Source organism: Tamandua tetradactyla, chromosome 5 (assembly GCF_023851605.1).
Source record: "Tamandua tetradactyla isolate mTamTet1 chromosome 5, mTamTet1.pri, whole genome shotgun sequence".
NCBI classification, from domain to species: Eukaryota; Metazoa; Chordata; class Mammalia; order Pilosa; family Myrmecophagidae; genus Tamandua; species Tamandua tetradactyla.
Genome location: NC_135331.1, coordinates 54,797,137 through 54,822,366, shown reverse-complemented (window position 1 = coordinate 54,822,366; position 25,230 = coordinate 54,797,137). Strand labels below are relative to the sequence as shown.

Here is a 25,230-nt window from a genome sequence, read left to right as displayed (position 1 = left end):
AAAATCAAAGTTAGAAGACATTTTCCTTATGCAGTATTTTTATTTATCCATGTAGATATACAATTATCATCATAATTTGAAGGGTACTTTTTAGTGATTACATTAATAAAAAAACAGTACAGAAAGTACCACAATATTATGTCCCTAAGTAATCAGGACCCTCAGTATCAGAGTGGTAAAGAAGCTTGAAAGGGCCACTGCTCAGCATCCACATGTAACCCAAGAATGCAGAACACAATCCACTTTTGTGAACATGAACTCCTCCATAAAAAAAGCTTTCACATATTCTTTACCATTAGTATTCCCCATTACAAAATGGAATGAAAGCTCAATGCCAGTTTATTCTCTATAAAATAACCTACGACCCACACACCCCTCCCCTACCTTTTTTCTCTGCTTTAAAATAAAGGCCATATCCCTAACATACACTTAGTAAAAATTTTCTCAAATCAAAATGCAGTATTTCCCATTATTTACTGTCCATATTGAAGAATCTACCTGGATATGGATATTCCAAAGCAATTTTCTAAACTCTTCATTTTTGATTCAAAGGGCACAGGTTAAAATAATCCTCACAAATACACTCTGAAAAAACATATACTCAAAATGTAAATATATTACATTTATATATGTATAAAAGTTTTTAGTCCATTATTTTCCCTGATGACTAAACTCTAAATTTAAAAACTGGAGGTTTTCAAACAATGGTGTTCAATCCACCTTCTTGTGACGTGGTCTTTTAGATTTCTCATCTGAAAAACATAATGCAGTAAATTATCAGAAAGGGGACAAAAAAAACCATGACACCCCATCCGGTTTATAAAATGAAAACCATAAGCATTATAAGACACACAGTGCTGCCTATTAAAAATTATACATTTTGCTGAACAATTTTTGAATTTTTTCTCCTCATGGTAAAAAGGAACATAGTCTCTGTAGAAAGTTTGGAAAACATAGAAAAGAAAAAAGAAAAAGAAATACCTCTAACCAAACAATTCAAATGTAATGTTAATGTTTGGGGTTTTTTACCTTGCAGTATTTTATCTAGTATACACAAATAATTGGGCTTCAGAAATGTGCACATGCACATATCCTTCCTTGAATAAAACTAGGAAATTAAATTTTCATTTTTATCTCTTGTTCACTTAACACATGGTTTGTGAATGTCTGTGGCATTAAAAATCCTTCAAAACATGATTTTAGCAGCACAGTATATCACATGATGTGTCATAATATATTCAACCATTTCCCTACATTTTATCCGACTGGTTATAAAATAAACAAGACTGTTATAAAAATATTTAAAACTCCTATCACTTCTGATTATCTTCTTAAGCTATGTTTACTTGTTCTAAAGTGTTTTCTTAATTTCTACCATCTGAATTTAAGTCTGTATTTAAAGCCACAGCTCTTTAGGTTTTATCTCTTCTTTTCCTTTCATATTAGTATTTGCCAAATTTTAAATGAAAATAGGGTTATCTCATTGCTGCTTTAAATCTCATTTCTTTTACTACTAAAGAAACAATGTACGACACAATGAAAAAAATTCTCTACTGAGATTTACTCCAGGAAAAGAACAGAAGAAATAATAGAAGCAAAATAATTAACATAATGCACAAATAACAGAAATTAGAAACAATTATAGACCTCTCCATCAGAGTAAGAATCAAGGCACATGCCTTACCTAAACTGCCTCAAAGTGCTCACAAACTATACATGGCAAATTTTTCTTAACAATAACTTAAGAGCTATCAATTTATTTAAATGAAGAGCCACACTCTGTGATTTCCCCTCAAAACAGTAGAGAAAGATTTTCCCTATTACTTTTTTTAACATTTACTGGAAATGTTGGCAAAAGCTAGTCAAAGATAAAGAAATATTTAAGATGGGAAAGGAAAAATTACAGCATCACTTCCTACTGATAACATGATTACAAACTTATTAGAAATTGACCAAAAATTACTGGAGGTAACAAAACCGTTAACCAAAATTGCAGGGGAAAAAACTTAAATCTGCATAAATTAATAGCATTTTTGCATTCAAGAAATTAAGCTAGAATGACTACTAAAAAAAGGGATATACACTATAAGTACAAAATGATTAAACATATTAATTTAAGTTAGCATTTAAGGTATTTCCCCAAAGGTAAATTATAAAACTCTAATGGAATGAACAAAAACTAAACTAAACTGGAAAAACTAAAATTACTGGCATAAGTTCAATGTAACATTAATCTAAAAAATGTTAAAGACATCTCTACAAGGTGAATTTTGAGAGTTTAAATAGTCAAGAAATCCCCTCCAAAAAATATTATATTCTTCTACACTTTAACCTATTAGGAAATCCCAAAACTTGCAGTCACATTATATATATATATATTTACAAATAAATTAAAACAATCGTAAAAAATTCAATATCTAAAATATCCATAATAACAGCAAGTAGGTTCACTATTATTTTTAGCACATACTTAGGAAAAAAGTAATTTAACTAAAACCACACCATACACACACACACACACACACACACACATATATATATACACACACACACATATACACATACATATATACAAATATATATATATATAGTTGGGTTTTTTTGCATGAGAAGACACCGGGAATCAAACCTGGGTCTCTGGGCATGGCAGGCAAGAACTTTGCCTGCTGAGCCACCAGGGCTCGCCCAGCCCATGCCATATATTTTAATGTGTTCCCAAATGAATCAGAGAACACAGAATACAGCATGTAAGTATCAAGGGAATATGAAAATTTACCTCAACTACTAAAGAAGAGGAAAACATTAGAAAAACTAGAGAGGTGAGCACAGCATAGGAATTTAGGAAAAGGCCTTTCCTCCAATAAACTACAAGTACTAAATCTCTTTCCCTCTCTGCACATACTGCTCCCACCCACCTTCACTCTCCTTCTTTCTCGGAAAGCAATTAAAAGCATAATTCTTTTTCTAAAAATTTAAGTCTTTGAGATCCACTTTTTAAATTTCTAAAACAAGAGTTTTGTTATAACAGTCTCAGTCACAACTGCTAGCTCTTGAAAACCAGAAAAAGATTTATTTCTTAAAAGTCCAAACCCAATACTTTGAAATAAAATGCTAATATTTAGGAGCTTCAAAACAAAGTTTTCTTCTTTAATACTTACTCAGTATGAGAAAAAAGTTTTATTTCTTCCCTTTGCCTTGCAGAATAATTTAGGTTACCACCTAAAGCATAAATAAGCACAGACTCTTTTCAGCATATTATCAGTAAGTAAAACTCAAATACACACACACATAGGCAAACATTTGCATAGATATACCTTATTTTAAGTAACAGAAAAAGCTATGGAAGATAAGAAAGAAACAGTTTTACGTACCAGAACTTTGCAAAGGGGAAAAAATGTTTCTTTAAGAAAAGTATACTAATAGTCCACCTCTTAATTTTAATTATTTTTAAAGTTGGGCTTATGAATTGCTTCAGGTTCTGTTAACTGGGACATTCTATTAATATTCAATATTAATGACAATTTAGAGAAATTAAAGGAAATGACCTAAGATTATTTAAACAGCACGTGTATTACATTCTGCTAAGTATTTAACACCCTTTAAAAGCAAGCCAGTTATAGAAATAAGGGCAACATCAGAACGTTATAAATAACAAAGAAAAAAAGCACTAAGGTAAGTAACCTAAACTAGATAAAAGAAAAAATCTTGTGATTTCTATCTTAAACCAAATGTTTTCAACCTCAAAATGCAAATTGCAGCTATAAATTTGCTTTCTTCTTATTTTTTAAAAATATAAGACAATAACAGAGGAGGGCTTTTGATATACTAAGTTATAAAAAAAATGTCGTGTTTGTTTATGCTAATATAAAAATAACATATATAATTTTTAATTAAAAAACAAACTGAACTGGCCAAAAGGAGCATGACAATTTTAATAAATGCTAAGGTCCAGAATTTGTAATTATAGGTAACATAATGAAATGTGTTCTGTCACTATGAGTAATGATGTCATTACAAGGAACTAAAGCACTACCTTTCTCAGAGGTGTGCAGAAAATCTACACGTACCACAAGATGACCTATGGAGCGCGGGAAGAATTTATCATAACTTCTACTTACCTCGGGCACGATTCACCAAATAGAGCAAGACCACGGCTAAAAGTGACACTGGGGGTGAAAAAACACAGGGTCCTTAAAAATACTTATTTCTTACCAGTGATTCCTATGTAACCATAAATTATGAAGTAGAGCTCAGACACACTCAAACCTTTATTAATCAGTATTTAAAAATAAAAACACTATTTTCATTATTGCTCTTTTCTAAAAAGCACTGAAAATCAGCTACAAACCATTTTCTCCATGGGTTACATGGGACTGAGCATGGCAGACCAGAAATGGAGCCACTGAGACCCCTACAGGGGAGGGAACAAACCCACACGTCAGCTCTGCCACCCTCCCCTCTCCCTTTGTGCATGTGGGTCCTTCTTGGCACTCCTCCCCAACCACTGCCAGCCGCTAGAGTGTCTCGTAGAAGCCATTCTTTGTGGGTTTGGGATCTGAGAACACCATGTCTACCACTGCCAATTAAATAACTGAACAATACAACATGGTCTTAGACTCCGAACATCCCTGAGCCAATAAAGACCGTGGGGCTTTTTCCTTTACAAGTGAGGACCAATATTAATTTACTTTAATCTGAGAACTATGTCTTACGGATTCAGTTTAAGAAAGGAGAGAAAAGAACAATAGTACGAGAATACAAAACCTAGAAGTAAAAATGAGAACATTCAGCTATACACTAACAGGAACTAAGTGTTGCCACATGGCATACTTACAGGAAACACAGGCAATGAAAAAAACTTCTAAAAATAAATATCCCCGAGTATCCAACAGTATGCCAGCAATGATGGAAATAATCGCCAACCCAAGATTCTGAATGGACTGCATACTACAATTAAAGAAATAAAAAAATGCACTTCAGTTTCAAAAGTCTTCAAATAGACTAACACTTCACTATAAATATTAGTTTGTACATCACATGTTATTGGTGTCTTTCTTACGAATTATCCCTAATAAATATCATTCTAATCTTATTGTTGAGAAAACTGGGATTTTAGGCGAACAGTCCAAAGGAACCAAAACTCTGTCTTACACGAGCTCCTCAAAGGCAGGGGCCATGTCCTCTATGTGTTTTTCCAGAGATAAGGCCAGTTCCTGACACAAAAGAGGCACTCGGTAAATACATGCCGCTTTCAAAAATAAGAAAACCCATGCATTCAATAAAAGTTTCTTCCCAAAATAATGCACGAGTTCCTAACACTCACCTTATCCTCAAATGTTACCTACTGTTCATGATTCAGTTGTGTGCATTGTGCCCATGTATGTGTGTATATATATATAAATCCGTGATAATAAACCCCAATTTTTTTAGATGATCAACCAGAGACCCAAACTGCTGAAGAAGTGCAGTGGATCCATGGTGCAAATACTTACAAGCCATATGCAGTTCCCAGCTGATGTTCAGGGACTACAAATGCCACCATTGGCCATAGCGCACAGGCAAGCAATGAGTAGGAGAGTCCCAGGAGGCACTACAGAAAGCAATTCAGAAAACAAAGAATGGAAAAACTTTTATATTAACCAAAAGGTGATTTTCTTTGCTCATATTACCAAGAGTGACAGGAAAGTTACTATTGAACATTCATGCAAGTTTTACTGTGATAACGCTAAAACACACTCACAAAATGCTAAAGCATCCTGATTCTCTCTAAGGGTTTCCTTGTAGAGACAAGATCTGCATATGCTGTCTTAACCTTGTTCACGTGTCATTATGCAACACGCACACATAACTGGCAGGAGTCCAGTGCACAGTGAAGGAGGAAGTAAGAAAACAAAGTCAATTTGCTGAACATTATTACAGTGCTTTAGGCAAGTTCGTTTTCCAGTATTTACTAGGAATTACAAATTAAGCGACAGAAGCAACATTACATGAATAACTGCTATCCTGCCTCTGGAGCCTCATGACTCCAGAGCAGGGCAGAAAACTAACGACAACCAACACTTCTGCTAAATATCATCTAATGCTGTATTTTTCTCCAATTAGAAAAGAAACCTAACAATTTAAATTAAAATATCATTCACAACTATCAGAGTGGCAAAGACTAAAATATTGCCAATGCCCAATACTAGTAAGGATGCTAAGAAATGGACACTTTATCTATTGTTAGTGAAGCTATAAATGGGTAGAAGTTACTGGATAGGCATTGTCTCAATATCTATAAAGATGTTAAATGTGCATAGCCTTTGCTATAGCACCTCTATGTCTAGAAATTTGTCCTACAGAAATTCTCTCCCACCAATATATGTATGCTCAAATATATTTCTTCATTAACAGGCAAGAAATGTAACACATCAGCTGGTGGTCTTGAAAAATGACTTCTTGAAGAATAACAAAAAGTGGATGAATTTATGTGCCAGTTTGAAAGTTACTATGTACCCAAGAAAAGCCTTATTTTAATCCTGACTCAATTTTCTGGAGGCAGCCCTTTCTTTTAATCCTAATTCAGTACTGTAGGTTCAAATCTTTTGATTAGATTATCTACAAAGAGATGTGACATGCCCGATTGTGGGTGTGACCTTTGATGAGATGGAGATGTGACTCCACCCGTTCCAGGTAGGTCTTGATTAATTTATTGGAGTCTTTTAAAAGAGGGAATATTTTAGAGAGAGTCAGAAATGACAGAATACACAGAAACTTCAGAGCAGAGCTGACCGGCAGAGAACAGAGACATTGGGTATTTGGAGATGCTTAGAGCCCAGTAGATGTCTCCATGAGATGCTAAGCAAACCAGAACCTGGAGAGAGCCAAGGGAAGCCAAGAGATGAAAGCCAGCCCTGCAGAAGCAAAGTGAGGAACCCCCACAGGAAGAGAGGCTGAAAGCAATGGAGCCCAGGAGCAAGGGACCAGCAGATGCCAGCACATGACTTCTTAGCTGACAGGGCTGTTCTGGACAGTATCAGCCTTTCTTGAGTGAAGTTAACCTCTTGTGTTAGTACCTTAAATTTGGACACTTTCACTTCCTCAGAACTGTAAACTTGTAACTTATTAAATTCCCCTTTTGTAAAAGCTGTTTCACTTCTGATATATTGCATTCCGGCAGCCAGCAAACTCACACAATTTATTATCAATTTTTGACCTACTATGAGTCAAAGACAAAAGAATGCTAAATCATGGCTATTAGTAGGTCAATAAAATTCTTCCCCATCTATAATGGAATGGACTCTTACTGAAATGCAAGGAAAAAAAACAGAACTCACAAGCATTTGGGCCCTTCTTCAAATTTTATTCCATCATTAGGATTACCCTAAATAAGCCAAATGAAATAAAAGATCTCTTATGCATTAATAATTTAAATGTACTCTTTTAGAATGATTATTTTATAGAAATTGTAATCAATTCATTGTTTTCCCCTCTTCACAAGCACGGCCACCAGTTATGGGTGTTGCGCCTCCTGCAATGGGCCTTCCTGAAACCTCGCCTAGGCCCTGCCACCCCGGGGTTAATGTCCTTTACCTTACCATAGCAATCCAGGGGTTCCACAGCGTAAAGGCCAGCAACATGTGGGAGGCAAGGGTGGTTGCCACCGCACACAGAACCCAGATGATGTTCTTCCCTGTTTTATCCACCAGGAGCCCAAATACTGGGGACATGGGAGCTGATATGACATATACAACACTGTCCAGAGAAACATAAAGAGATATTTAGTGAAATGCAACACAGCTAAAATAAATACCTACAAATCCCTCCAAAGCAGCAGCCAAAGTAAACCGTAGCTCACTTAATTAAATAGTCTTCTAAGACAAACTCCTTCCCAATCATCACTAAACAGAAATATAAAATATAAAGAGCAACTCAAGATTTCTTTTGTTTGTCATTAGTGCAAAGACGGCCACTCAGGATTCAAGTTCCAGTACAGTCATGGGTTTCATTCACACTGTAGATGTTAGATCACATGCACCCTTTCTGTCTCCTACAACGTTTCATTATTATTAAAGACCCCATTATGCTTGCAATAAACACTTACACAATTAATGAAAATACCTGTTAATCGCACTTGCTGCCTGGGAAGAGAATCCAAATTTCTCTATAAAGAAAACTCTAAAATTGAAAAGACAAAGAGAAAGTGAAATAAGCACTTTAGAGAGAACTACTCTGTTTTCAAAAAATAGAGGTAATTGTAAGCCATATATGGACTGTGTGTGTGAAGATTTCTCAATAAAAATATTTTAAAACTAAATAGAGACAAATAAAGCTAAAACTTTTCCTGCTTGATACTGTTTTCCCACCTTTTCTGATACTCATTTTTTAAGCAATCTGCCAAAGCCTATGTGCTTAATACTACACTAAATAAAACATATTGATGTCCTTTTTTTCTCTTTTACATCTGCAGCAAGCAATACACACACATGTTCAGAAAACTAATATATGATCACAGAAAAATTAAGACTGCTTCTTTTCCCTTCAAAGCAGAACTGAATATGTTCTTTCTAAATAATAAATAGGGTTCTGTCTCAAATTATTTTAAATTACAATTTTAAATTTTAGAATTTAAAGATTCTGAGTACAAAGATACACTCCCACAACATATACATGCACACGCACTGCTAGGTTTAAGCAGCTGACAATGAAAAAGAAGAGAAAATGAAAAGATAAAGCAAGAAAGCTTCCACTTTCACCCCAGAATTACAGTCCCAGCAACTGGAGACGCCCTTCAGTCAGAGGCAACCAACACAGTATATGGCTGTCTACATTCTACATGCAGATCTCTAATCAAGGAATAAAGAAGAAATTAAAAACAAATGCTACTCCAAAAACTATTAAATCAACAGAGGACCTTTAATCCTGTATAGCTTAATGTAATACTTGGATATATCCCGGAGTATATTAAGCAGATTATCAACAAGTATTGGCAAAGTCCCTTGGGGGATGGGAGAAAAATTATGGAACTATTAAATTTTACCATCAGGGAAATCCCTGATACTGTAGCAAATATTAGGGACACCCAAATCAATAGACCATGCCCTTGATCTTGAGGCTGGCTCTTGTAAAGCTTATGTAGGTACCAGAGAAGTGTAACCTATAGCTGTGCCTAAAGACCTCTTTTGTTGTCAGATGTGGCCTCTCTCTCTCTAAGCCCAACTCTGCAAGTGAAACCATTGCCCTCCTCTCTACATGGGACACGACGTCCAGGGTGAATGTCTCCTTGGCAGTATACGAGATGACTCCCAGGAATTAGCCTGGTACAGTGGGATCAACTATGCCATTCTGACCAAAAGGGGGAAAAGAAGTGTAACAAATAAGGTATCAGTGTCTGAGAGAGTTCAAATAGAGTCTAGAGGCTACTTTGGAGGGTACTCTACACACATATCAGTTAGACATTGCTACCTATCATAACTTGCCAAATCCCAACCAAAACCATTCCTGCCAATCCTAAAGAACACCTACGGCATTATATAAGATTCTACAAAGGTTCCATACACTAGGGTAACTTTCCAGAAACCTACAACCTCCAGATGGGTCCCCGGACCAAACAAGTCCTGAAACCTAGAGGGGCCAGCCTCTTCAGAACATCAACCAGTCCCATCACATATTATTGACAACCCCTTCCAATGTGAAAAAGTTACAATTCTCCTAAAGAGTAGGAGAAAGATCAAAAGTGATATGGAGTTAAACAGAGAAAGTAGGGTTTAACAAATGAGTAAAACTGCTTTATCATTACATTGATATTTCTTTTAGTCTCCAGTATCTTAGAGCAGCTAGAAGTGAAAACCGAAAAGTGTGGACTTCTAACTCATACCAAACTCTGATTGTTGCAACGTGCTTAGAAAGTTATTATTTTTCAATATGTTATTTTTCATTAAAAAGAGAAAAAGTTGATCGTGATGATAAATGCAGCTATATGATGATATTGTGAGCCTTTGATTGTATACTCGATGATTACATGTTATGTGAATATATAATATATATCAATAAAAAATCATTAAAAATAGTTTTATAAAAAGATCAAAGGAGAAGGTAGATTTATAAAAAAGTAGGATTTAACAAATGAGTATGACTGCTGAATCATTATATTGATATTTCTTTTAGTCTCCAGTGTTTTGAAGCAGCTAGAAGGAAAAAACTAAAACTGTGGAAGAGTAACTCACACTAAATTCTAAAATCTGTTCTATAACTAATTGTTGTGGTATGCTTTGACATTTATTGCTTTTTTTTGTATATATGTTATTTTTCACAATGAAAAAAATAAAAACAGATCAATATATGGCTTAAAAACTGTCATAAGGCATTTCTTCAAAACAATAATAAAAGTATTAAACCAAATACCCTAAGATAAGAAAATGAGTTGTATCCCAAGACGATGTAAAATAATTCCTATGTAAATAAAACCATATCTAAAAAGTAAGACAGACAGCTAAAAAAAAAAAAGGCATTTCTGAGATTGAGCTCTCATTGTAATTTAGCCAACAGAAATGAAATGTTAGAGAATACTCACTTCCCCAGCCCAATAAAAGGGAACACCACCACGTAATAGCAGACACAGATGATAAATATGAGCCACAGAGGTAAGGAGAAGTCTTTCACATCCGTCAGCTTAATAACTTCCCCTTATAGAAGAAAGGGAAGGTGTTTATATGTAGTTTTGCATATCTAAGGACCTTTCATTTACAGTTAAGAATACTTTCATAATGTGATTAATCTTTGCAATTCAGTTTTAAAACTGCTTATCTCAGTAAATTACAGAAATATTAATTCCTGAGATAACTTGAAAAGACATTAGAAAAAACAAAACCTAAGATTTGTATCTACTCTCCTGCCCTCTTCCAGGAACAATAATCATTTTTGCAAACATACAAGGTACAATCAAGAATTACACTCTCGGGGTGCAAGGGTAGTACAGTGGTAGAATTCTCACCTGCCACACGGAAGACTGGGTTCAATTTCCAGTCATGCACTCCAAAAAAAAAAAAAGAAAAAATTCAACAAATGGTGCTACAAAAACAGGATGTTCACATGGAAAAGAATGAAATGTGTCCCCCACTGCACAACATACAAAAAAAGAGGAAAAAAGTGTAGACTCTTAAAGACACTGTCAACCGTGTGCAAGGAAGAAAAAAATGTACTCCCAAATTTAGACAACTAAAAATAGAACTTAGAAATAAAACATAAAAAACATGTATTAAGCCCCACTGTTTACAATGGTGTATTAGGAATTTATCTCATTGAAAATCACCTCAAAAAAGACATAATTCCCCAAAATCTCACTTTAGGTTTTCGTCTTTTTTTTGTTTTTTGAAGTTTAGACTTACCTGTTTTCCCTTGTTCTTTATGAAGGATTCTTTCTGCTCTCTGATCCAAGTAAGCAAGGGCCAAGGTAGAGAGGAACGAAAGAATACATGTTATACCCCCTACAGGAAGAAAATACGAAAGAGATTTTCAAAAGAGAATCAGACTGAAGGTTTCTAAAGGACAGCATCTTATATAACAGTAAAAAATGTATCAACCGAAAAAGATGGCAGGAAGCCATTGTTACTGTAGGACACAAGAGGAAGAGGAGGGGCCGTGGTAAGCACTGCAAGGTTATTATGTTATTTGCCAGAAAAAGATTGCAGAATAAGGGGAAAAGACTAGAACAAACTAGTCAGGTCTCGTAATGCAGAAAACAGACTGAAGAAGGTCAAAAACAGGCAAACAAATTAGACCTAATTTATTCATTGGGTTTAAGCAACAATTATTGATGGATGCCAGGGGGAAAGCATTACTAAAGCAAAGTGTGATTCTGTAATCATCTCATCTTCCTCCTGCTTCCTTCTCAAAGTCTATAACCTTTGTTCCTATCCTCTGGGAGCACAGAGGGCTCTTCCATCCAGTAGCACAGCTCTCTCAGGTTCCCTTTTTCCTTTTGAGTATTCAGTATTATTAACTGAAGCTGATCTGTCACTAAAGGAAATCACAGTGAAGACTGAAAGAATTTATCCTTCTCAAGAATTTTTAAAAGAAGCCTATAAATAATTTTTTAATCAGTTGCCATAATATGGTCCAATTGAAAAATCATTGAAATAAGAGCCAGTAGACATGTGTTTTAGTCATAGAATGAACAAGCTGAATAGAATTTAGCCCTTCTGGACTTCAATATGTCCATTTGTAAAATGAGAGGTTTCGACTTGATGATAGCACAGGTATTTTTTTTTTTTAGCTCTAAAATTCTCAAATTCTCCACTGTGCAGGAAACTGGATAGAATACAGAGAGTAGTAATTGAGAGTAAGGGAAAGGTTTTAAGTAAGGCAAAGGATTTCTGAGTAAGAGAGAAGGGAGAAAGAAGTCTTTGGGTACAAGTCTGCCTGTTTAGAATTACTTCTCTACTGTCTTCTTTTTATCATGCTATAGCAAGGAATTATAAAGAATAAAATATATACAAGTCTTGGGCACAGAATTTTGTCCCCTATTCCCACAGGTTTCTCTAAGATTCTGTAAGCAGCTGAACACACTCCGTGGGGCTGTTTGGCAAATTCACTGCTCAGAGAAATCAACCCAGCAATTAGCACAATAGACCATTGGCTAAGAAAACTAAGGGACAGAAGGGATTTATATAAGCCTTGGTCAAACATCCTCAATGTTACAGAAAAGAAGCCTAAGACTCAGAATAGTTAATTTCCTTGGCCAAGATTATAGAACTAGTTAGAGCCAGGCCTAGAATTCAGGCTCCTGACTCCAAATTAGTGGATTTTCACCCATAACAGATCACCTCTGCCTTCCATAAAATCTAAGCTCTGTATACACATTGACTGAATTTCATCAAAAGGAAACAATTCTTCCTTCTGCTACAGACTTTTAAAACCTTGAATGTAGAAATTCATTTGCTCCTCAAAACACTGAAGTAGACAAAGCACAATAAGTGCTTCTATTTTAAGAAAGTAGAAATGAAACAAAAACAGGGGGCAGGCTACGGTGGCTCAGCCAGCAGAGTTCTCATCTGCCATGCCGGAGACCCAGTTTCGATTCCTGGTACCTGCCCATGCAAAAAAAATATAAACAGGGTGACTAATTCACTATTTCTAGTTAAGGGAAAGTACTAGTGAATGGTGGAGGAAAACCATAACCAACAGATTTCTGTGTTCTTTCCACCCTGCCAGCATTACTTCCTATGACATGTTTTTAGAAGAGTCAGGATAGAGGGCATCAGGATTCACTAACCGATCATTAGTGTGATGCCAAGGGTTGTGTGACCCGCAGAACCCAACGAAGCTTCAATCTTAGAATACAGCCATCCCATCAGGTTCATGTTTACTGTACTGCCCTAAAAGAGAAGAAAAAATGTCAACAGAATTTTCAATTATTTTTACCTCTGCCTTGTTCAAACAGGATTTGAGGTGGTTTAGAGAAATAGGTCTAAGAGGACCCAGATTAACAGGAGATAAATTTGAAACAATTTTTAAAATTGTAAGAATACATTACTATAGTTAAGATAAAGGCAGAGATAGGAATATTATATACAAAAATGCCAATTTACAGAAAATTCTGGCACTCAAAATAGCAGAGTAGGTTTATAAATTATAAATTATTAGTAGCTAAAGCAAAAAATGAAACACAAATTACAAAATTCACAGGGCACATAAGATAAAATGCACCAGTGGCACCGCTTTTCCTGGTAATGAGCTCTGAAAAATATTCCTCTGTATGTCCATAAAGAGGAGACTTTAAACTGTAGTAGACAATATCCTTATTAATTTATTCATTCATACAGCAATCTCTGAGCCCCTGTTACATGATGGTTCTTGGACAGTGGATGTGGTGAGAAGTGATCAGATTCTGGGTATATTTTGATGGCAGAGTTGATAGGATTTGCTAACAGAAAAGCTGCAGAGTGTAGGAGAAAAAATGAAGAATTTAGGACAACACCAAAGCTTGTGCCTGAGCAGTTGGGAAAACAGAGTTGTCAAAAACTGAGGATGAGAAAACTGCAGGAACTAGTTTGGGGGTGATAGTCAAAATATCAAGAACTCAGTTTGGGGCATGTTAGGCTTGATAACCTACTAGAAATCCAGGTGGAAATGTCAAAAAGGCAATTACATATACGGCTGAAAACGTCTGAAAGAATGGTATTGATTTGGGTGTCAAGAAGTGGTGTTTAAAGCTGCAAAACTAGATGAGATCACCAAGGAAGTAAGCGTCAAGAAGGCAGAGCTAAAACAAAAGTAGATTTAATAAAAATGTTTTAAAACTGATTGTAGCAATGATTGTACAACTATGTGATGATACTGGAAGTCAATGATGGTATACTTTAGATGGACTGTGTGGTGTATGGATATATTGCAATAAAATTGCATTTTAAAAGAAATAGACGCAACAGAAATGACAGAGCCAACAGAAACTTCAAAGCAGAGCTGACAGAGAGCGAGCTGACACAGACGCCAACACTTGGAAATAAGAGGCACAGATGTTTGGAAATGCTTGGAGCCCAGCAGATGTCGCCATAAGACATTAAGCAAACCAGGGCCTGGAGAGAGCCACGGGGAGCCAAGAGATATGAAGGCCAGCCCCAGAGAAGCAAAGTGAGGAACCCCACAGGAACAGAGGCTGAAAGCAACAGAGCCCAGGAGCAAGGGACCAACAGATGCCAGCATGTGACTTCCAGCTGACAGAGCTGGAATTAAGGTATCTTTCCCTGGATACTTGGGACATTTTTATGGGCTTACAACTGTAAACTTGTAACTTATTAAATTCCCCTTTTTCAAGCCATTCCAGTTCTGGTATATCACATTCTAGCAGCTTGCAAACTCACGCAGTTTATGATCCATTACGACTTAATTTTTGTGAAAGGTATAAAGTCTCTATCTAGATTCTTTTCTTCTGTATTCTGTTATTCAGTTTTTCCAGCACCATTTATGGAAGAGATTATCCTTTCTTACTCAAATTGCCTTTGCTTTTCTGTCAAAAATTAGTTGACTGTACTTGTTTGGATATACTTCTGTGCTTGCTATTCCATTAAAATTATATGCTTTATGTATCTGTCCCAACAATTCCACAGTTTAAATACTATAGCTTTATAGTGAGTCTTTATCAATCGATTTTTTTTATTGAACCCAAATTCACAATAACTACTGGTCTATAGTTTTTTTGTGGAATCTTTGATGTCAGGATAATGATGACCTCATGCAGAATTAACTAGGAATTTTCTTTTATGATCTATTTTTTGGCTGTCTTTGGAAAGTAGTGTATTAATTCTTCTTTAACTATTTAATAAAATTCACCAGTGGGTGGGGCAGGAGAAGTAGATGGACTATCTCATCAGAAAGTGAGCTCCTCATCAATCACTGGACACATCCAAGCAGAGCCTGGATGACCATATGCCAAGAAATTAGGCAACAAAAACTATAAGATCCCTTCCAATGCTAAGATTCTTTGAACTAACGTATGCTCGGCTACCCGTTTTAGACTGTTTCCCAACTGAAATAAGGCTTCAAATGCCTCTGTTAAATAAGGTAAATGTTACACTATATTCTAGAAAAATACATAAAAATCAGTATCTATTTACTAAAATACCTAACTTACCACACACACACACACTCACACATGCACACACACACTGCATGCACCCTATGACTTTTACAAGATAACAACAGGAACCAATCTTTTGCTTTCTATTTGGCTTCAAGTGGTTTGTCATCATACTTACGATTCTAGCCATACTAAGTTGGAGTCCAAACACCAGGTTTAATTCCTTGCCTTTAAACCAACTCACAGCATAGGTGTTCTGGGCAACTGCTAAGGACTCCCCGCCAATCCTAAAAATGAGAAAATTAAAGAAAAGTCGCAGCTTTTAAAGAAATACTATAGTCAGGCAATGCAATGGGTTTAAAATATTGCCTCCAAATGTTTTCATATTCCTCATACCTAGAGATGAGGTTTATATATCCTCTTAAATTTAGGTGGGGTGGTGACTGCTTCAAATCAATACAACATACACCGTGTGGTTGCCAGGTGGAGTCATAAAAGGTGATATAATGTCTGCCTTTTCATTCAAACTCTCACACCCAGGCCACCTTGTGAGAAGTCCAACTACCTTGAATTTGCCATGCTGTCAGAAAGCCAAGCCACGGCATGAGGCCACGCTCACTTCGAAGCACCAGTCACCAGGCCTAGCTTTAAGGCATCCCAGTCTAGACATGGGACTCAAGAAGCCAGATGATCCCAGGCTCCAGCCTTCGAAGGATCTTTCCAGCTGAGGCCTCAGACATCATGGGGGCACGGACAGTCACCCATACTGTACCCTGCCCAAATCTCTGATTCACCGAGTCCACGAGCATAATGAAATAGGTATTTTACACTGCTAAATTCTGGGGTAATTCAAAAAACCACAGGAGCAACCATAAACAGGCAATACAAAGAATGAGTCACTACCTTACCATGTATTCCATTTTAAATGCGGATGTGGGCAGAGCAGTTAATACTTGGCGAAAACAGAAATATTTACACTTTTCAGGCCAATGCGAGAAGCTCTCCATTAATCAATCCCCTAATTCATCCTCTGTAGTCAATGTTCTCCTACTTCTTGGTTTTTAACTCTGGGTTTTAAACCCAAAGTTTAACTCGGGTTTTAACTTTCCTTCCATTAGTTCCATATATTTAGCATTTCCATACCTTCACTTAGGATCTTCCCCTCTTCCACATCCTAACACTGAACCCTCCCTACCACCCCATCCCAGTCCAAAAACACTTTCTTCTATTAATCCAAGTTCTATACTTCCATCAAGGCCCACTACATCTTGAGGCCCTTCTGACCATATTTCTTTCATACTTTTATATATGTTGTATTTCCTTGCCTCTCACTGAGAGTACTTTCACGGTATTTGACATATGTCCACACCTCTCTAGTATCTGTGAAAGCTGCTCTTAAGTTAAAGCGTAAATAAGTACCTTTGTAGTCTGTGTCTCTCACAGCAGTGAGCCCACAGCGAGACTCAAGCACTGAGTCCAGCCTCACCGAACACTATTTGCTATTAAATCAACTAAAATTCACATCTAACTATCAGCTTAGGGGTATTTTGCCCATTCAATTTGCTTGAATAGGGTCCAAAAGAGACGTGCATGTTACCCACTATGAAACAATGAGATGTCCATGAATTACCAACCTAGAAGCGGATGGTCTATACTTCTTAAATTGAGGTTTAATCATAGTTAATATATCAGAATGAGCAAAAACTCTTAGGAAAACTATCATTCCTGGAGAATGATTTAATATTTGAACCCAACAGAGTTAACTATGGTCATTCAATATTTTTGCATATTTTAAAGGCAAATTAAAACAACTAAGAAATAGTCGTGTATATGAGGCGAGATTTTAAAGATTTTAAGCAATTTTTCCAGAAGATATAAATTTTTTTTTGGTACATAGTCTGGGAATCAAACCCAGGTCTCTCACATGGCAGGTGCACATTCTACCACTGAACCACCCGTGCACCTGATATCATTTTTTTTCGTTTTCTTTTGTGTTGACATTTTTTGTTTTTCTTACCGATAGCATTTTTTTTTGAAAAAAAGAAAATCCTTCAAAAATTGGTAAATGAACACAAAACAATACTATGGTAGGTTAAAGTCATATGTAACTTACCCAAACACAAACCTTCCAAATTCCATCAGCCAAAAAGCATTAAATATTGCACCCAGAGCAAAAAGAACCTATAATGTAGAATTTTGCTTTCAATGAAAAAGTAAAGTCAAGGTATTCAAGAAAAACAATAAGTAATTTATGATGAATTATGACTTCTACCCTGGTTTTTAATATTCCTCCTTAATAAATCTGTGTGAAATTAAAATTTTAATGTCCATCTATCTCAAGATTTAAAATAGAACTACATATTATATCACATGGACATTTGTGAATTCTGCTTTATTAAGTTAGGTATTCATTAAACACATCTTTGCCAGTGGGATGTGGCAAGAATTTAAAAGTTGCTCTCATACAACCAATGAACACTTTGGCCCTCCTTACCTGTCCAATGCAAACAAAGCAGCTAAAAATAATGGTGCCCCAGCTGTAGGAGAGAAAGAGAGAGAATTAAGAGTATGTTACTATTAATCCCACTACCAAGTCCTTTAATAATGCTCGCTTTGGTTCTCTTTGCCCTCTGCATTCCCTCCAAGAAAAAAAAGGTAAAGTGGTGGCTTGATGCTGAAGTTGTTAACTTTTTCTAGCCTACACACTGATCTACAGAAGTCTGTCTGCTTGAGGGGAATCTGGAGGCTTTAGTAATGGCATATATTAATCTAAGCTATTTTCATCTCTTAAAATAAAATAAAAAATAAAAATAAAATAAACTTATCAAATAATTGTCAAGAAGTTCCCATGGTTGAAACTATTTTAAAAAATGGAAATTCTTTTATAAAACTTCTATTAAGAGCTTAGAACTGATTCTAAGAAATTCTGGGTTAAATAATTTTAAGTGGTTATAATTTTAATAACTAAAAACTATTTTAAAAAAGACAAATCCCAACCATCTTAATACAATTACAAATGTGTCTAATCAAACTCAATACCTGATTAATGTCCTCTCACCAAAATGAAATGCCAGTATTAGAAGAGACCCTAATGGTCCTCTGAGTAAACTATATATCTGAAACTCAAATTGCTCCCCAGGTCTTTGTGAAATGGCCATATCACATTCTACTGAATATTCCCCAGCACTGGAAAACGCACTATGGTTTCAAGGCAATCATATCGCCTCTATCGACCTAAAATCTACATCAAACGAAGTCTCCGTTGTACTATGTATATTTTGTCCCCCTCCCCTTCCTGTCCCCAAACTTTCAGGCTAATTTTAGCCCTTGGAATCAAAGGAAAGAAATTTAATTTCTCCTTCATACTCTAACTCTTCAAAAATTGTCAGTTAGTCCCCAAGTCTAAACACTTAAGTTTCTTCAACCCTTATCAACCTGAATGGTCTTAACACTATCATCTTAGCCTCTTTCTTCTGAAAATTGTCCTTGTCTATAACCACATTAATGTCTCCACTAACAAAAAAAGAAAAGTGACAAAGCTTACAGTGTTACTCCTTCTTCAGCATCTAACAAATGGGCACAAAAAGTTCAATGTCAGAGGGCATATAGACAGAAAGAGAAAATCTCACTCGGGCCACAGGCAGGACTTACTATTTATGTACCAAGTACTTTACATTCATCCTTCATTTAATCCTCATAACTACCTTGCAAGGAAAGAATTATTATCCATATTTTACCAATAAGGAAGCTGAAGCTGAGAAAGTCTTACAACTAGGAAGTTGAGCAAGGAGCGGCAAAGGGATTCAGACCCAGGTTTGTCTGGGCATAATCTACCTCTAGGTGACTGAGCTAGCTTATTCCATTAGCAGCACTTATAGTCATCACCTTAACCGAACTACTTTAGGAAATCCAATCAAGCTTCAAAAACCAGTTCCAGCCCAACCAAAACCATTCCTGCCAATCCTAAAGAATACTAGGGCATTATATAAGATTCTGCAAAGGTCCCATGCACTAGGGTAACTTTCTAGACACCTACAACCTTCAGATAGGTTCCTGGACCAGAGAAGTCCTGAAATACAGAGGGCCCAGCCTCTCCAGAACATCAGCTAGTTCCATCCCCCATCCCATATTATCGACAGTCCCTTCCAACATGAAAAAGTTAGAATGGGCAAAGCCCAACACCCCTGAAGAGTGGGAGAAAGATCAAAGGTGATGGTGGAGTTATACAGAGAAGGTAGGGCTTAACAAATGAGTATGAGTGCTGAATCATTATATTGATATTTCTTTTAGTCTTCAGTACCTTGGAGAAGCTAGAAGTAAAAACTCAAAATTGTGGACTTCTAACCCATACCAAATTCTGAAATCTATGCTATAAGTAATTGTTGCGATGTACTTTGAAACTTATTGCTTTTTAGTATATATGCTATTTTTCACACATGCAAAAAAATTTACTTCTAGCCTCCAGAGTTTTGGAGCAGCTAGAAGGAAAACTCTGAAATAGTGGAATGGTAAGCCATAACAAACTCCCAAATCTGTTCTGTATCTACTTGTTGACATGTTCTTTGAAAATTATTGTTTTTTTCTTTTCTTTTCTTTGTATATATCTTACATTCAACAATAAAAAATGTTTAAAAAAAAAAAGGAATAATTCCAGGGAAATATAAAAACCTTAAAAAAAAAAACTAATGCAGGTTATGACAGTCAATATGGGTGTTTATTCAGTTCTTTCCAGAAATAACTTGTAGTTTTATATTTGTCTAATAACCAATTTCTACCCATAGGTGAAATTTTCTTCAAGCTTACCGTATTCCAAATACTCGATCTATCAAAAAGCCACCAAAGAAACACAAAACTACATTGGGCCAAGAATACCAGGCATACAGCAGCATGAATTTCGTGGTATTCACCTGCATGTCCTATATGGAAAGAAAATAAAACTTTTGTTTTCCAAACAATTAAATTTAACAACTAATAAATCAAAACATGACAATTTAAAATAGAAAGTGTTTAATTCTTTCTTTTGTAAACAAGAAGTTAGGATTTAAGAAATGATTATAATTATTGTATTGTTATAGATATTTCTGAACTGGAATCTAGCTGTCGTGGTCTTTGATAATCACTATCTAACTCTATAGCCTTTGTCATTATAAAAACTCTGTGACTGACCCCTACTTGTACCCCCTTATCCTGTTTTTCAACTTTAGAGACTTATGATCACTAAAGGCAGCCCCTAATGTTTATTATTGAAGGGCCTTGAGTCAGCCCAGAGCTAGCACCCCCCACCCAATTCCAAAGCTATCTTGCTAGACAGAACTGGATCTAACCAAAACTGCCCTGCCATTTTCTGCTGACTAAGCATGTAGCCAATCTGTGCATACTCAATAATTAGATCATCTCTAACTTCATCATCTCCAACCATTGCGCTCATTATCCTAAAACCTATCCAACATTTTTTTGGGGGAAGGCGGTACATGGGCCAGGAATCGAACTCGTGTCTCCCACATGGCAGGTAAGCATTCTACCACTGAACCAACCATTGCACCCATCTGCCCATCTTTTGATATTATAAAACTACCTGAGTTACTGCAGTTCAAGGAGACAGATTTTTAGGGTGACAGGCCATCTTACCTCCTGGCTATGCAATTAGCAATAAAACTCTTTCTCTCACTGAAACTGTGGTGTCTCAAGAATTGGTCATTTGAGCACATTAGGCAGAGAACCCACCACTTTGATCAGTATCACTGTGCAGAGCAGGAGTTTAACCATTTCTAAGTCACTAGCTGCTGTGAGAATGTCATGAAACCTATGGCTCTTGCCCTAGAAAAATACAGTCATCACACAGGAGTCCACATGCCATTTCAAGATCTTCACAGATTCCAGGATCAGAACCCCGTCTATGGAAACTGCCTCCATCTGTCTACACCTTCTATATTCTTATTCCCCCTGTACCACCAGCAGTGCGGGCTTCTCCCACACAGAATAAGATCATCTTGGCCCATTCCCATCCACCAGCAACTCCTACCCTTTCCCTTTCATTTTAGAATCTATCCATTTCTTCCCGTCCACAGGTTTAAAAAAAAATGTACAAAGAAAAAAGACTATTTTAAGAACCGAGTGCAGTAGGTTGAACTATGTACTCCAGAAAAAAAAACAGGTTCTTAATCTTAATCCATTCCTTTGGGTGTGAACCCACTGTAAATAGGACCTATTTAGCAGTTGATGCGGCTAACGGAATCAGGATTGGGCTTAATCCTGCTATTGGAAGCCTTACTTAGAAGGCCACAAGGAGAAGCAAGCTCGAATTAATGGATTCTGGAAAAGAAAGGGGAGGACATTGCCATGTGATAGAAAAACCAACAACCCAAGGATCACTGGAAGTTAGTCCCAGAACACTACAGTCTTCAGAGAAAAAGCATCACCTTGCTGACACCTCCACATTGTGGGTTTCTCCTAGCCTCAAAACCATGAGCCAATAAACCCCACTGTTGAAGCCAACCCATTGTATGGTATTTGCTTCAGCAGCTGGGAAACTAAGACAGCAAGAAACTATATATATATCAAATATATTTTGATAATACAAATCTAGGCTAAAAATACAGACATAGACTATCCTCTGCAATCAGTATCCACATTTTAAAAACAAAAGTAACAGCAACAAACATATTTAAGAAGTAAAAAAAGTTATCCTACCAAATCACTTCTCATTCTCATGATCAAGCAAAGGGAAAGTGAAATGCAAAAAATGTGCTAAAAGTGTTTGGCAATACTATAGAAATACAACGTAATTATATATCTGAGGTGTGAAAGAATTTAAAGACGTGCTAAAAAATGAATTCTTTGTGGCTACACACTCTAACTCAAAAACACTCTTAGTTACTCACTGATTTGCTGACTACAGCTGTTTTAAAATGGATTCAGTGGACAGTATTTCAGACTAGGCAAGCTGAGAGCTGATGAAGTCTCAACAGCTACACTTGCTCCAAAGTTAAGAGAAGAACTAAAGGTAAAAAAACTAACTTACCCGTTTAATCTGGGTCTGAAGGGCAGCAGGATTATCATAGCAAAAATAGCTGCCTAGAAAAGAAAAACGAGAAGAGTCAATATTTTTTAAGCTATAATACTGTCCACATTAAAATTTCAGGTTGCAATTACTACTCAAATGGTGATTTTAAATGTATATACTAGGGGTTCAAGGACTTACACTGTGTAAAACATTTTTAGGGCCTCTTCCTGATCCACTAATATTTTCTAAGTTGTAGCCAAATAACTCAGAGAAAAGCCAAATGACTAACAAATTCTTAGTCTGCATGTACAGTAAATACTGGAAATCTGGATTAAGACATTGACAATTAACAATTGCTTTTCCATTTACTTTCATTATGCTTCAGGTCTATTATTTTATAATCATCTTCATGAAGCAGCTTATTAAGAGAAGCTTTTCCTTATTTAAAGCTACCATAACACACACACACATTTTACGAACATCCTCAGCAGTTTCCTAACAATTTTAGCTGGGGTCACCACCTATCCTGAGAATTTAAGTATTCTGACTAAACCCAAATTTGTTCTACAAACAGAATATCAAAGACCAAGTAATTTTGTGAATACAGTGACAGGAATGAAGAAAAATAAAACTGTACCTTCTAAAGGATTAAAACATTATAACGATAATATGTTTGGGGCAGTGTGACAGGGAAGTGGGGAGAGGTTTGGCTTTCACACACTTGAATTTATTTTTAAAATAATGTAATTGACAGATTTTTTGGTAGGCTACAAGATAATACTGCCTCCATTTCTCTCTCATTAAAAGTATATAACAGAAGCTATGGATTCAAAGTAAAGAAAATGGTCATCAGCGAGGTATGAATATGGCTTCTGAAACCCAGGCAGATAAGAATTTACCAAACATAATATTTTCTTGAATAGGGATAATTTCCCGAAAGCATTCTATATTTCTTCCTGTTCTTTTTCATCTAAACCCAGCAACTCTGTTTCCTATTTAGGGATATCAATGTCATATTTTATAGCTAAGTAAGGGTATTAGTTTGCAAAAAAAAAAAGGCAGAAAGTTGCACAGAAACCAAAGCTCAAAAAAGCATCCTACATGCCTACTAATATATTCCAGCAGTGGCATATAAACCTTCGTTCCTATACCTAGTTATCGCAAGGGTTCCTGCTGGCCCCCTGTAAAACACAGTACTCTTTTTATATCAGACTAATACTGGCATCAGGTAAGTTACTGAATAAAAGTTAGAGCCTAGGAAGATGTTTTAAAGATTATTTCAAGAAGTAGCTCTCAGAATCATCAGATTTCGTAAGTGAAAACCACCACTGCCAATCTCACCACATGTTTCAATCCTGTATCAATGCTTCACAGGAGCAGGGAAGAAGAATAAAATAACTTTTCTAGCCACTGAAGCAATGGGAAAGCCAAATTCGTGTCTCTTCCCAAAGACGGTGAGAAACAGGAAAGATCGCCAACGAAATCATTTCTTTTATTAAAAGACTAGCTTGGGGAGTTAGCTTTCTGGGTGGGGAAGAGGTGACGGGGGCGGGGGTGGGGGGTGCCGGGGAGTAGTTCAAATATTCTGAATTCCTCCAGAGCACAAACTGTCCGGAGAGGAACCCTGAAGATGGAGAAAGACTCCTTATGTCTGCGGCCCCAGGAGACGCGCTGGTAGCCTCCGGGACTTCTTTGAGAGCAAAAGAGAGTGACAAAACCCGCCCAGCTCAGTACCCCGACCCCCACGTTCCGGGTTAACGAGCAACATTCACAGACTAGATGGGAAAGCTCTTGGTGAGGAGGGGAGCCTCAGGCTGAAGCCAGAAGTTATGCTCAGTCCCCGGGACAACCGTGAGCTCCACGCGGATCTCCAGACTCCTTGACACTCCGATAGCCCCTCCCTGCCCGACCGGACGGCTCACCGAAGCCGAGCAGGCACATCAGCAACAGCACCACAAGTCGGTGTGCCAGACGACTGGGGTCGCAGATGGCCGGCAGCGTCCCGAGGGCAGCGGGGGCATCTCTGCCGGCCTCGTCGGGGCTGCCTGTCAGCAGCGCCCGCGCTTCCTCCTCCTCCTCCTCCATTAGGCCCGCGGGAGAAAAGAAGCCAAGGACCGGGGTACAGGAAGAACCTGCAGGAAGCCGAGCCACTGGAGCCCAGCGAAGGCTGCAGTCACATGACAGAGGCCGCTCACGTGACTGCCTGGCGGGTCATGTAGGGCCACTCTCACGTGAGCGGCCGTGATCACGTGAGGGGCCAGCGAGGGCTCTGTAGCCGGCGTTGCGGGGGAGGGTTTGGGGGTGGTGGTGGAGGTGATGCCTCACCCGCTGTGCAGGTCTGTCGCAGGTTTGTTTCCTCGGTCGACAGCCTTTGAGGGCCTGAGGATCTTTGGGCGCCCACACTCACGCTTCCACCGTTTACCCCGCTATTTTTTTGTGTGTTTCCCACTCTGCTTACACATCCTCCCATTAAAGATTCGGCGTAGCTCCACCTAGAGGAAGAATGCGGGCCTTGCACCCCAGACTGGACCCCAGACTCCCCCTGGGTGATCCTGCCCCCACTAAGGACACCAAAAACTTGCCGCATTTCTCCTCGTAGTAATGCTCTCTGCATCTTCTTTGGCTACTGTCAGTACACGCAAACTTGATCGAGCACCTTCAAATGTGTCAA

At 37.2% G+C, this 25,230-nt stretch overlaps 1 protein-coding gene across 5 annotated transcripts; it reads right to left on the bottom strand.

The window, feature by feature from the left end:
* LOC143684181 (lysosomal dipeptide transporter MFSD1) lies at positions 1-24,749 on the bottom strand. 5 transcript variants are annotated; one of them, XM_077160890.1, is made up of 16 exons: positions 24,482-24,749; positions 22,578-22,630; positions 20,360-20,472; positions 18,051-18,093; positions 17,670-17,737; positions 15,735-15,843; positions 13,253-13,355; positions 11,367-11,465; positions 10,553-10,664; positions 8,101-8,157; positions 7,578-7,734; positions 5,493-5,590; positions 4,835-4,947; positions 4,119-4,166; positions 3,159-3,219; positions 1-752 (listed from the first exon to the last, which is right to left on the bottom strand). In XM_077160890.1, the coding sequence occupies exons 1-16, from the start codon at positions 24,642-24,644 to the stop codon at positions 749-751; spliced, it is 1,401 nt and encodes a 466-aa protein (XP_077017005.1). In that variant the 5' UTR covers positions 24,645-24,749; the 3' UTR covers positions 1-748. The 5 variants fall into 5 exon arrangements, with proteins under 5 accessions (XP_077017005.1, XP_077017007.1, XP_077017006.1 ...); XM_077160892.1 differs by lacking the exon at positions 3,159-3,219; XM_077160891.1 differs by lacking the exon at positions 1-752 and having other exon boundaries at positions 3,155-3,219.
* Positions 24,750-25,230: the final 481 nt, after the last annotated feature.

Excerpts from the sequence above, each read along its gene's own strand:
- LOC143684181 (XM_077160890.1), bottom strand. The coding sequence starts at position 24,644 with ATGGAGGAGGAGGAGGAGGAAGCGCGGGCGCTGCTGACAGGCAGCCCC. Across the intron at positions 17,738-18,050 it reads GCTTTGTTTGCATTGGACAG|GTTCTTTTTGCTCTGGGTGC; the intron begins GTAAGGAGGGCC and ends TCTACATTATAG. Across the intron at positions 8,158-10,552 it reads CCTTTTATTGGGCTGGGGAA|AGTTTTCTTTATAGAGAAAT; the intron begins GTGAGTATTCTC and ends TTTCAATTTTAG.